The 14,352-nt window shown below is 35.7% G+C and overlaps 1 protein-coding gene across 1 annotated transcript in view; it reads right to left on the reverse strand.

Moving 5' to 3' along the window:
- Positions 1 to 9,751, reverse strand: part of LOC126335427 (transmembrane protein 18) — a 39,445-nt gene extending 29,694 nt beyond the window's left edge. Inside the window, exons 1-2 of the mRNA XM_049998705.1 lie at positions 9,641 to 9,751; positions 8,171 to 8,288 (exon numbers count right to left, since the gene is read on the reverse strand). Coding sequence (XP_049854662.1) covers positions 8,171 to 8,288; positions 9,641 to 9,703 — 181 coding nt within the window. The 5' untranslated portion in view covers positions 9,704 to 9,751. The remainder of the gene's footprint in view (positions 1 to 8,170; positions 8,289 to 9,640) is intronic.
- Positions 9,752 to 14,352: the final 4,601 nt, after the last annotated feature.

Raw genomic sequence — 14,352 nt, forward strand, 5'->3', positions numbered from 1 at the left:
AGCAAAGAATTCCAAGCAACCATGTACCTGGCATTCATTGATTTTCAAAAGGCCTTCGATTCCGTGAAACATAAAGTGCTCTGCCAGGTATTGCGGAAGTATGGCATTCCACAGAAGATCTTAAACATCATAAAAGATCTATAGGATGGCTACAAATGCTGCGTACTCCACAAGGGAAATATGACAGAGCCCATAAAAGTAACAACTGGAGTCCGTCAGGGTTGCATTTTGTCATCAACACTTTTTCTACTCGTTCTGGACTCTGTTATGAGAAGAGTCACAGCAGGCAGGAGACGAGGAATCCAGTGTGGGGTTCACAAAGTCTGGAGGATTTGGATTTTGCAGATGACATAGTTTTACTAGCTTGTATCCAAAATGTAAAATAGAAATATCAGGTACAAAACAAAAATCCGTATTTTTTAATACAAATGTGAAGGCTGTCCTTCTGTACGCCAGTGAAAGCTGGAAAATGGATAAAAAGATAACATCCCAGTTACAAAGCTTCATAAATAGATGTGTTTGACGCATCATGAATATCTGGTGGCCAGAAAAAGTATGTAATGAGGAGCTCTGGCGAATAACGAATCAGATACCTATAGAGGACCAGATACGAGAGAGAAAGTGGGGCTGGTTGAGGCACACCTTAAGAAAACCAGATGGAGCCATCGAGAAAAAAGCATTGGAATGGAATCCCCAGGGAACAAGGAAGAGAGGAAGACCAAGTGGCACATGGAAGAGGACAGTGGAAAGGGAAGCAAAAAGAGTTGGCAAGACCTGGGCAGAATTGAGGCAAATGGCCAAAGACAGAGACGGATGGCGAGTTCTCCTGGATGCCCTATTCCCCCATAGGGGCCACAGTAATTAAGTCAAGTTTTCTGGGTTACAAATTTTGGAATGGTTTCAATACCTCTCATTTGATTAAAAACTTTGTATGGTTGCCACCGCAATGCCAAATCACTAATTGCACCTAATATCTTGAAATACTGGGCTGTAGGCCATGATCAGTGCATTTTCTTCAGTTCTACAACATTTTTGTACCATTCCAGGCCCAAAGGTACTCTGTTTATGACTTAGCTACATTACATAATTGAAAATCATAAACCATGTTCACCGTGAGAAGAAAAGCTGTACACAGTGCGTCAAAAATAGCTCCAATCTGCGGCCTCTATGCCATTATACATTTTCATATAATTCAAAAGAACTTTTATTTTTTTAGGCTACCTAAAACTCTATAGTGCACATAAGAAAATATGCCAGCCAAGAATATTCAAATAACAGTTATTATCTGCTGAAGCATTCATGGAAAACGGAGAGTTTGTTGGAACTGCACAGTACAAATTGCAGAAATGTTCAGCAACACATATGCAAAGGAACATCTCCCCAGCAGGCTGAGTGTTTACAGCAACAAGCTTACTGTTCTGGAAAATGGAGTGCAAACAATTCTCACAAAAATGTTCCGCAAAAAGCTGATATCAAAAATTTAATATGAACTCACACACTCTTAAGTACGACTTTGTATGATGCTCACTATAATTTCCACAGCCAGGTTCTGGCTACCTTGATCCAATGCAAAGTCAACAAACGAATCTAAGTCTTCCATTCAGTCTCTCATGGAGTAGTTCAGTCTTAAATGGAATACATGAGACAGAACATCAAAATACTGAATTCCAAATCTAATAATGTATTCAAATGTGAGAATACTACTACCATGATCACCACACACTAACAAATTGGAGATAGTGAAATAAATATGGTACTGAAATGGTGGAATATAATAAGATGCAAGGAATAAAAGTAACAATTTGCTGTATAGTAGGAGCCTCTAGTGACCAGAACGCATATAAATCAGACAAAAGATGTGGCTGAGTTTCCAATCATTGTCATTTTATAGAGATAACTACAGAATACAACACACACCTACATGGCCACGCTATCATTGGCTGAATATGCTGCACTGCCACATCATCTCAACTGGGGTGAGGAGTTGATCAAGTTGGAGTGGTTGAAGGGAAAAAAAGGAGGCATTGAAGGAATGGGAAGGAAAGTGAAGGCGCAATGGGGTTGCTGCCAACTTTGAGGGAGAGGCAACAAGCACACTGAGTAGAAATGTGTCATCATTTGTGGATCTTGTATGAGACATGCCTTTAATCCTCCAATCACCTCTATGTACAAGCTGAGAAGGAGCACTCCCCTCATTATCCAATACCACCTTGGTATGGAAAAATTTAGTTGCCTCCCTTGCCAGAACTTTTGACTACTTATCAACAATTCTGGAAATGAGGAACATCCTACAGAAAAAACCTTCACACCTCTTCCCTAAGAAATATTCCACCACCTAAACAATCTGCAAAATATCTAGCCCATTGTTATGTCAAACTTATTCTTAACCCCTTGTGTTACGGGTCACACACCTGTGCTAGAACCACGAGCGAGGCAAGTCTTATGCAGTCACCCAGCAAATATCCCATCAGAAGCAGGACCATCGGTGAAACTAGTCATATTATATACCACCTCTGCTGAAACTTTTGTATAGCAGCCAACCAGCGGTCCTCACCAAACTGTGGCCAAGAACAGAGTCACCCATAATCTGTGCTTCACAACCTGTGCCATTTGGATCCCCTGACCAGCATCTGAATTACATAGTACTTGAGGTTGGCAGCACTGGTGTCTCCCTGTAGCTATGTTTGTGTTAATAGTGGAAAAAAGACAATTTTTGTAGGGAAAAGTGAGTGAGTGAAGCATATTTTAACGAAATATGTACAAAAACAAAGACAGTGTTGTCACTTTGTTACATTTACGTCTGAAGTTTTGTACTTAAATTATCACATAAACTTATACCACGTTTGGTTGGATGTATTTTGCTGAACATTGTTCAATGTCAACTAATGTTGAGGATGAGTAGTGATTAAAAGTTATGTATTATCATGAGTAAGTTAATTAACACATTCTGCAGTTAAATGAATGCAGAGTTCTTGTTTTAAGTGTTACATTATAACATACACCTGAAGTGCTAACCTGTCGGTCTAATATTTTTGTGGCTCATAACTAACGAAATTTCATGTAGTTTAGAAGTGTGTTAGGTGATTTTGTTCTACTTTTAAGTGTTTAGTCCGTTTCATTACACATGATAAAAGTGGATGTTATTGTAGGGTAGTCAGACAGGGGTTAGTATGTATAGATTGTGCACTGGAATTACAGTGTGATGATTGTAGTGAGGAATGTACTAGGGATCCCAATGAGGATCTCCCATGGAACTGTTGGTTCTACAAAATAGACAAGAAAATTGTTGAAAAGGAAGTTAAGATTTGTGCCTTCCATGTTTAGTTAGATCATCCGTAATTTGAACTAGATAGAGTGAAGGGGGAAAAAGATAGTGTGTCCTGGATAAAGGTAACAAGTAATGGATGAATTAATTTACTCCATGAAAAATTCATATCATTATTGGAAAATAGCTTTTCACATAAGTTAATCAGAAAGGACACTAAACAGCCATGTAAAAACCACAGATCGCTACAAGGATTAATGATTGTTAGTTATTTCATGTTCCACATGTGGAATGGGTCATTTTACATTCACACTGCAAACTAACTTGTAAAAATGGCTACATGTTGAACATTTATAAATTTGTTATTATTACCATCAAATACAAAGATGTGTGTCAGTAACACTTACCCATCACATTCTACACATTACACTCAGAAATTCTTTTCCAGAGTAGGAGTTGTCAAGAAGAAACTTTTTTTCAGTTTGTTTTCGAATATTACTCTGTTGTCTGTCAGGTATTTTATATCACAGAGTGAATGACCAAAAATTTTAGCTGTGACATTGTGTACCCCTTTTTGTGCTAAAGACAATTTTAATGTGGAGTAATGAATGCCATATTTTTCTTCTAGTACTGTAATTCTGTACTTCACTGTTCCTTTTGTACTGCAATGAATTATTTACAACAAGCTTCATGAAGGAATAAATGTACAATGAAGCAAGAGTCAGAATGCCAAACTCCTTAAGCAGATGTCTACAACATGATCATGAGTAAGCACCACATATTATTCCTGCAGCACAGTTTTGAGCAATGACTACTTTCTTTCTTTCTTTCTAGACGAGTTACCATAAGACATTATTCTATACAACATAATTCAATGCAAATATGTGAAGTATGTCAACTTACTGATTTGTCTCTCACTAAGATTTGTGATTCCAAGTGCAAATGTGGCTGCACTAAGTTGTATAGGAATTCCAAATATGTTTTTCCAGTTTAAATTCTTATCAATAAGGATACCTAAGAATTTTGAAGATTCCACTCTTCTATCTCCTCACCATGTGTTATAGATGTAACTGATGTATTAGCCTGTGTCTGCAGAACTGAATACACAATGTATCTTTGGAAATAAAAGGAATTGTATCCTATGGCAAGAACAAATGAAGATCCTGTAGTAGTTGCACACTACAAAAACTACTTAAAATTAGAAAGAAAACTTACTAAAAAATCAATGAATGTGAACATTATGTCCGAAATCAGTAATTACAAAAACATACTTAGGCTATATGGGATGTAGTAAAACGAGAGATGGGACAACAAGTCACAAGATGGGACAACAAGCTACAGAACAGGATAACATCACTATTAATTTAAATGGCTACAAATGATTAGTCACAGGCAGCAGATACATTTAGCAATTATTACGTAAGCATAGTAGAAAAAATACAGGCAGATACTTCAAGAGGAAAATGAAAAAAGAGTATGTTGAACAAGCAATTTACATAAAATTCAATCATATGGATGTCTCACCTGATTCTCCTCCTGAAAATTATATATCCCCTCACAAATAAAAGGTCATTTGCATTTGATGGGGTTTCCTACAGAACAGATTACTACAGATTTGTTCACATATCATAAGCACTGCTTTTATTAAATACGAAATGCATCAATAGCTCAGAAAATTTTTCCAGAGAGTTTGTAATGTGCCATTGTTAAATTCCTCTATAAGAAAGGTAGTATGAGAGATGTCAGTAACCACTGACCCACGTAACTACTGAAATGTTCCAAAATTTTTGAGAATGTCAAGTATTCTAGAACAGTATCCCACTTGAGCAACAATACCATCCTCGGTAAATCACAGTTTGGATTTCAGAAGAGTTGCTCAATTGAGAAAACTATTTACACATTCACTTGCCATATTTTACAAGCAACAAATAACAAAATAGCAGCAGCTGTTATTTTCTGTGATCTAAGGCATTTAATTGTGAATCACAATATTCTCCTGGATAAACTGAAGTTTTATGGAATTGATGGGATATCAAACCAATGGATAATGTCGTATTTAACTAAAAAATAGAAACACTTATACTCAGTAATTCAAGCAACGTAATGAGGAGAGATTCTTCTAACTGGGAAGTAATCACTTATGGGGGTTCCACAAGCCTCGATCTTAGGTTCACTATTGTTTCTCGTTTATTTAAATGATTTTCTGTCTAACATACAACAAGCAGAAAAATGTTCAAATGTGTGTGAAATCATATGGGACTTAACTGCTAAGGTCATCAGTCCCTAAGCTTACACACTACTTAACCTAAATTATCCTAAGGACACACACACACACACACACACACACACACACACACCTCCATGCCCAAGAGAGGACTGGAACCCCTGCTGGGATCAGCTTCACAGTCCATGACTGTAGCGCCTTACACTGACAACAAGCAGAATTAGTTTTTTGTGGATGACACTAATACTGTAATAAAACATGTATACAGCAACAAAGAAATGGTAAATAATGTTCTTATTATTGAGTAGTCTTCTGTGAATGGTTTCTCTCAATTTCAAAATGACAACATATTTGGTTCTGCACTTCTAGGTGTATGACACCATGGAGGTGAAGACTGGAGTGGGAAAAAATGGAACTCTTGCAACAAGTTAGTGCAGCCACATTTGCACTTAGAATCATTGCAAATCTTTGGGACAGACAAACCAGTAGCCTGACATACTTCACATATTTTCATTCAGTAATGTCACATGGAATAATATTCTGGGGTAACTCAACTTGAAAAATGAAAGTGTTCATTCATCAAAAATGTGCACTAAGAATAAAGTGGTGCTCACCCATCATCATCTTTTAGACATCTGTTCAAAGAGCTGGGTGCTTTGACTAATGCTTCACAACATATTTGTTCCCTCATGAAGATTGCTGTAAACAGTCCACCGCAGTTCAAAAAGGGCAATGATGTACGTGTAATAGCATTACCAAAAGAAAAAAAATGACACTCATTACTCCCCATTAAAGTTGTCTTTGGCCAAAAAAAGTGTTCAAAATGCTGTCACCAAAATTTTTGATCACTTACCCAACGATATAAAACATCTGACAGATAAGAAATTCTACTTTTGTAAAGTGTAAAAGATCATAGGGAGGAATAACTCATAACAGTAATAAAAAAAATGTAAATGATTAGCATGTAACCATATTTACATATAAATGTGTAATGTAAATGTAAAATCACTCTTTTTACATCATTATCATTTATCATATAAATCAACAAGAAGCTAACATACATGGGAACTGTCCTTACAACCCATCCATCAATCCCGCAATCCTCTTGGCATCAGTCTCTGCTAGCCCCTGTTCCATACCAACTTCCACCACTGTCAACATGTCCTCCCACTTTACTCAACACCACAGATTGCCTCCTTTTCCTGCTCTATTTTTTCCACCTGGTCCACTCCTTCACATGACTGTGCACCACAGGAAACTATAATTGCCTATGCCAGAATGAGCTCACTGGTGTCACGTTCTTATTACGTTCACTTGATGTTGCTTCCTCCCTGCTATCAGATACCCATCGTTCCAATTGCCATAACCCTCCACATCTCCTTTCTCCCTTCATGCACTCTATCAAATAAAACTCAGTCAAGCTGCAAGTTAGCTCTGGAGAAGTGTGCCTATAACTCAATCAATGCTTCATTCAATACTCACTATACAGAGTATTCTTACCTTCACTTGTTCCCATCACATATTGTATTCCGTTATAGAAAGAAAATCATTTAATTTTACTTAGAAGGATACATAGCATCCAACTCTAAAGGGACTCTTGTTAGTTCATTAACTACCTAATGTTTTTCATGAGTCTCTTGTTCTTAAACAGCAATGCTTCTCTGAGAAATAAATTAGGCCATACTTGTTTACACAAAAGGGTGAAAGAATGAATGTTAAAAGTTACAGACCAAGATATTGAAACATGTTATGAACACACCCATTGGAATGTTTGTGGAGAAAAATTTCTCTCAAAGAATTTGCATGGACTGAAGGAAACCTGTGCAGAAAACATAGCAGGCTTTAAGCTACTCACTCCAAATGCATTACAAACAGTAGATGTAAATGAACATATCAATTTCTTTTTATCGGTTTATCAAAATCATTTGACACTGTACCACTTTGTTGACTGATATCCCAGATACAACCATACAGAGCATCTCTGCAATGTACGTGATTGGATGAAAGAAATTTTGATTAGTAGAATCCAGAAGACCTGTATTATAGTGAACAATGAATCCTGAACAGAAATGAAAGTAACACTGGATGTGCCCCAAAGAAGCATAATCAGTCCACAGGTGTTTTCAACACACAAAACCAATTTATCATATATGATTAGCAGTAGTCTCAAATTGTTTAGCAAATAGTACACTTCATGAATACACATTTCATTCTTACTTACCGAGGTATATTAATAGTTAACCAACATAAAATAAGGAGACTGTCAATTTCTATGTGCATTCTCATAGGCCTACCTCTAATATTATAACTGTGGTCACTTCTGTGGCATAAATCATGTTCATATTAACTCTTTTCTTTTATCACAATGATCATTAGTAAAAATCATTTCCGACAATCATCCATGAAGGTTTAATGGAATTTGATGCTTTCTAATGTCAATACAAAATTCGAACAGACAATACTATTGTATCAGAATATTGTATATTGTAACTGGTATCTTCCTCAAAGTCAGTGCAGCCATATAACACATTCTAAAAAAAACTTGTCTTCTGTTTATTTGTATGTATTGAGAAAGAAAAACTGTAGCATAGACTTGGGGCACCGTAAACAGTTTAATAGGAAAAAAGAAAGAAATACAGTTTTAGTAATTTACCATAAAAATTAACTATAATGACACTTACAAAGGATTAGAAACAGCAATACTTGAAAGTTGCTGTGGTTTCGTGTAGTTAAAGCTGCCACTGTTATTGCTACATGGAAGATAATTAGGCCGACAAGCCAAGGATCCCACCAATCAATCTGAAATCATTAAAAACAAATATTTTTCTTAGCTTCTCTTCCAACAAAATGTACAGCAGTGTACACACAGACAAGTCAGTATGATGCTTCCAGCACATGAACAACATCTCGAAACTATTGCTTTGCCCTCTGTATTTTTGATCATATTTCAAAATTACAGCAAGTCTGAGAACACTAGCAGTTATGGCCTTCATCCAAATCAAAGTTGCCCATATTGTCTCTCCACATAGAACATTAACAAAAATTTCAATTATATGTAATATCTGTATGTGGTATAATCTGGGAACAGTGAGTCTTATACTGATTGGCCTATATGAGATACCTTACAAGAAGGTCGCAAAGTTTGTCACTAACATGTCATCAAACAAGCATTAAGTAATCCTCAGGAACCAAACAAATGTTCATAAAAATTATTACAAGTTTCTACAGTTGTTCAAATACTTCTTAATTATGTGTTTATACCACAGCCTGCGTACTTAGTCCACTTGCTTACAATTCTGACGTATGCAATGGGAAACACATGGGCGTGTCCAGTACATACAACTGTCATCGTGTTTACACTATGTGACAGTGATAAATCCCGCCTATATTCCATACCGTCAAATTGCCGCATAAGTACGGCTCTGAGGTAGCTACAACTAGTAAAACACGTTTCCCTGAACCATCACAGTGCAACCAAACTTCTACTCGGCGAGAAAAATCGGAGTCACAACAAACAAGTTTTAACATATGGTATACTATTTCTACTATCCGTTAGAAAGTGACATACAGCTGACGAATCCATCCATCACAACAAATCAAGGGCCGATCTGTGCAACACCAAGTTGCATAAAGAATACCGTCATCAGGTCAAAGTAATAATGTTGTCTGGAACATTTATTTACTTTCATTTTGTTTTGATGTAATGGTTAATCTTGACTAGTAATTTACGACTATTTGAAGTAGCAGGCTTTTATAGTGTTTTCTGATAAGTTCATACTAGTAATAAAAATAGTACAACGAATGTATCCCGAAACAATCAGACTGCAAATGAGTTAACAGCGATCGGTACCTACAACAGCAGTTTGCTGAGCAAGGGGCAATGTTCTACCTAGCGCAAACGTCAAAGGCGGTTTACAGAGAATCATATCTATTATAACAGGCAGTTTAAATGAGCTCAATAATGTAATGTGTACAGTGAATGAAACTGGACTTAAATATTTCCCATGCATTAAGGGCAGCAACCTATGCAGATGAAAATCAGGAATATATATTCATATTTCGCGTGGTTACATGTTATTAACATAAACATTTTGTTCTCAGAACAGCTGTTTAAATAATAGTATGGATGATAAATCTGAGAAGCAACTAACACTTAGAAGAAAAGCTAAAACACCATCAATGTCATTAACAGCGATAAATTGCGGATCACCCATGTTTACATGTTATAACAACTTGTATTCTTGGCAACCAGCGATACCATTAATACTGCGGACGAACTCATAAACCAAAGACGTAACATCACTAATTATATTTTGGAAAAGAAATCGCCCTTAAACAAACACAACAACCTTCTTATTTCACTCATTTCTACATTTTTGTGTAGTTTCATCATCATTCCTTTCTTTTATTAATAGCACGCACTATTGTTTACGTAATCTGCAGCGCAGCTGTTATTTTAGCATAGTTTATCATCGGCAATTTTTGTAATTCCCAATTTGCCATTATTCTAGAAAGTGAACTCGCAAATATACACTTTATCATTGTTTATCAAACATTCAACTATTGAATGAGCTCAAGAAAGTGTGTGACTTTGGGAACAAGGGAAACTTGACATGGAATCCACAGACATATATTACATGTCTATGATAGAATAATAGAGCATAAAAATCTATGGTTGACCATTGGGAAGCTCAGAACGAGAATTCTGTCAGCAAAATCTGTTGCAGCTCAAGTCACATGATTTTTTGGATAATGCGTTTTACCCCGTATAGCGCTTAGCGTATTTTGAGTGTTATTACTTTGCTGGTACAGATACATCATCTTCACAAATACCTTGCAACTTTGTATACGTCTTTTACAGACATCTCACCAGTCTGATATTTTGAACCGAAATTGGCTTAAAGACGCGAAAAGCAATGGTACTGCGCTTTTTCGCCAAAGTATCATAGCTCAGATTCCACTTAATTTACGTGTTTTTCGGTGACGGGGAAAGACGTGACTGCTACCAATATTGTTTTACTTTTTCTATTGCACTTATTCGTATTCTGAAATCTTAATTATATTTAATTAAACTACAGTGGCACTGTAAAAGGCACCATGTGGTAGTGCGCCCACTTTTTCAATAAATTAACATAAGTCTCAAATACAGAGGTCAACATAATTCTGTGTGGGGACATTAACATCAACACTAATATCATAAATGAATCCAGCAGCACCCTCATAAATATCCTTCAAAGTTTTGGAATGTCCTTATTGGTTAATAGTGCAACTGCATCTGTAATTGACCATGTGGCCACAAATATTGACAGGGAAAAATGTGATGTAGCTGTAAAAGATCTTTGAGTATCAGACCATATCTGTCAAATAACAACAATAAAAAAAGGCATCAAATCATTCCCTAAACTACAAGCCTACAAACGACATCTATCAGAAATCAAAATAAAAGATTTTTCAAAACAACTAGCAAAACAAAGCTGGGATGAAATGTATGTGAATATGAAATTCTTTGAATTCTCCACATTATTTAAATTGAACTTTGAAAAGGCATTTCCAAAAGAATGCATGTCTGTATCAACATCTCACAAAAACAGATGGATAACAGCAGGTATTAAGAAGGCCTGCCAAACACTTAAACACTTAAGTTCCATGAAAAAGAGTCCCAATGATCCAGAATTCTTAAATTTCTATCATAGATACCAAAAGATCTATAGGAAGGTGCTGACTGCTGCAAAAAGTCATTTAATGACAAAATAACATACAATGCAGAGAATAAAAGCAAAACAGTCTGGGATGTTATAAAAAAGGAAATGGGGAGAGGCAAACAAACTCAGAATAACATACTGGTAAGGGAGGGGGATCAAGTAATAAATGATTCACAGCACGTAGCGAACTGTGTAAACGAGCATTTTTCAAGTATTGCAGAGAAGTTACAGCAAAAAATCCCCAAAACAATATAAAACCTGTAAATAATGTTGCACTAAATACAGTAATGTTACTTCCAACCACAGAGAATGAAGTCAATAAAACTGTTCAAAGACTAAAAAATAAAACTTCAGTAGGCTTAGATGAAGTACCAATGCGTGTACTGAAACAATGCATAGAGCTTATACAAGGCCCCTTAACAAATATAATAAATGCATCCTTCACATCAGGGACATTTCCAGAGCAGTTAAAACAGGCAAGAATTGTACCTTTGCTTAAGAAAGGTGATGCAGAAGACATAGAAAATTACAGGCTCATTACCCTGATGTCACCATTCTCAAAAATAATAGAAGCCATTATGAAAGACAGATTAAGGAATTATCTGAATAAATACAATCTGTTGAGCGAATCACAGTTTGGTTTCCGAACTGGCAAAAATATGGAGTCAGCCATAGTAGAATTAAAAGTTGTATTTGATACTCTTGGTAAAGATGAATGTGTCACAGGCATATTTTAGGATCTTTCTAAGGCCTGTGATTCAGTTAACCACAAGATTCTATTAAATAAATTAGAAGCATTAGGAATAAGAGGGGTAGCTAATGACTGGTTTTGATCATACCTAGCAGATAGAGTACAAAGAGTAGAGATAACACATACTGCAAATAGATCTAAACATTTAGTAAAACGCTTATCAAAATCAAAATACATTAATATAGGGGTTCTGAAAGGTAGCACATTAGGACCAATACTATTCCTGACATAAATCAATGACTTTTCCAGTAGTGTTACTCATGGTGAAAAAATTCTCTTCACTGATGACAGCAATATTATAGTCACTCAGAAAAGTAGAGAACTCCTTGCTGAGAAAGCAAATGAAACTCTCAAGGAAGTTTATGATTGGTCAATAAGCAAGTGACATTGAACATAAAGAAAACTAATGCCATGAATTTCAGTTTGAAGAGGAAAAATGGCAATGTTAAATTAAATGTAGGTGGTACCTCTATAGACTGTGTAACAAATGCAAAATTTCTAGAAATGAATGTTGATTCCCAGTTGAAGTGGCATGAACACGCAAAGGTACTTGTCAACAGAATGTCATCAGCATGTTACATCCTTAGAATCCTATGACCAATGTGTAACATTTAGTGTCTTTTAGTTACATGGTATTCATATGTACACTCGATTCATAGCTATGGCATTCTTTTTTGGGGAACAAAAGCACAAAATGTGAACACAGTTTTCAAACTCCAGAAAAGAGCCATAAGAATAATAACCAAAATAGTAGTCGGCCTACTGTAAAGATCCATTCAAAACACTTGGGACTTAAACTTCTCTTTGTGAATACATTTACCAGTCAGTTGCACACATCAAAACTAACATTGGTAATTACTGCACAAACAGCTCTGTCCATGACCATGGAACAAGAGTTAGACTCAACTTACATCTACCAAGAAAAAATAAAAACTCAAAACAGCATTTTCTACCAAGGAATAAAACTGTACAATAAATTACCAAAAGAGATTAAAGAAATTGCAAAAATACACTTATTTAAAAAGTCAGCTATAAAGTACCTGTTATGCAACACATTTTATACATTGAAGGATTACTTAGACAAAACAGAATAGGGGACTGTTTAAATAAAGATATACAAATAAATAATAATAGTGATTATAAAACATCCAACATTTGATATAATACCTTCACATTATGTTTTCTCCTTCTTTTATTAGAAAAACTTACCTCTAAGCTATGTATAGCTCAATACTAACACCTCACTCATTATAGAGGGATGCTGACTCAGTTTTTCAGGATACAGAGAATGGCCCAGAGATCAGGGTGTGTATGTGTGTGTGTGTGTGTGTGTGTGTGTGTGTGTGAGAGAGAGAGAGAGAGAGAGAGAGAGAGAGAGAGAGAGAGAGAGAGAATGAAGTGTAATGAAACAATGTGTGATAGTGTGTGCAGTGACTTGTAGTGAGATATGAGTGAACAGTGTGGCATTACATTATCTAATAAGTTATTTGTTAAAAAAATATTTTATACCAGGAGTAAATCTAATGATTGTCTCTAACTAGAGGTCTGTAAGTGTATGTATATATGAATTAGCTTATTTTAAATTGCTCTAAACTTGTAAATACTTTGACATGCCCTTTATACTTTTAAAAAGAGATCTATGGATGAATAAAGATACTACTACCACTACTACTACTACTACTGCTACAAAGTGTCAAAAATCATTTTGAAGAATGAAATTGTTACAATAAATGACGATTTACACAACCTGAACTATCAAAACATTCTTCTGTGAAGTGCTTAGTGCACATATTTGAATATGTTGGCAGGGACAAAAGTCTTCCTTTTTATTTTTTGAAGCCGTACTTTGACTCTTTGTTCATCTTTTGGGAAACTAGAATGCAAAATTCACATAATAGAGAAAGCTGACTCCTTGTAGAAGTACTTAGATACAAACAACACTTTGACAACCTGCATAATTTGGAGTATATTAATCAGACTGTCAAGTACAAATTTTATCTCCATATAAACCTAGTACAAATATACATACACAGACTGGCAATATACTCGAACACATTTGCAAATCTGTGTAGCACTTCTGTTGTCTTTTTTCAAAGTATAAAATGCTTCATATCAATATGACATTTACAATTATACATTTGTTGTACACAGCTATGAAAAACAGCTGATCCTCATTTCACACAATTCTCTTCATACCCTTAGCAACGACAATACTGCACCATAGTTGTTACTAATACTCAAACATGCAGAAATGTATGTAAAACAATGTGAGTATGTGTAATATTCAAGTTTCACTATTACTGCAAAGTGCAGACAAGCAGTGTCATTTCAAAATTACACGACTAGCCTGGTCTGGTGTTGAGAACAATCACAGTAGGTTATGCTCACTGCATAGATATGTATATTCTAT

This window comes from Schistocerca gregaria, chromosome 2 (assembly GCF_023897955.1).
Source record: "Schistocerca gregaria isolate iqSchGreg1 chromosome 2, iqSchGreg1.2, whole genome shotgun sequence".
NCBI lineage: Eukaryota > Metazoa > Arthropoda > Insecta > Orthoptera > Acrididae > Schistocerca > Schistocerca gregaria.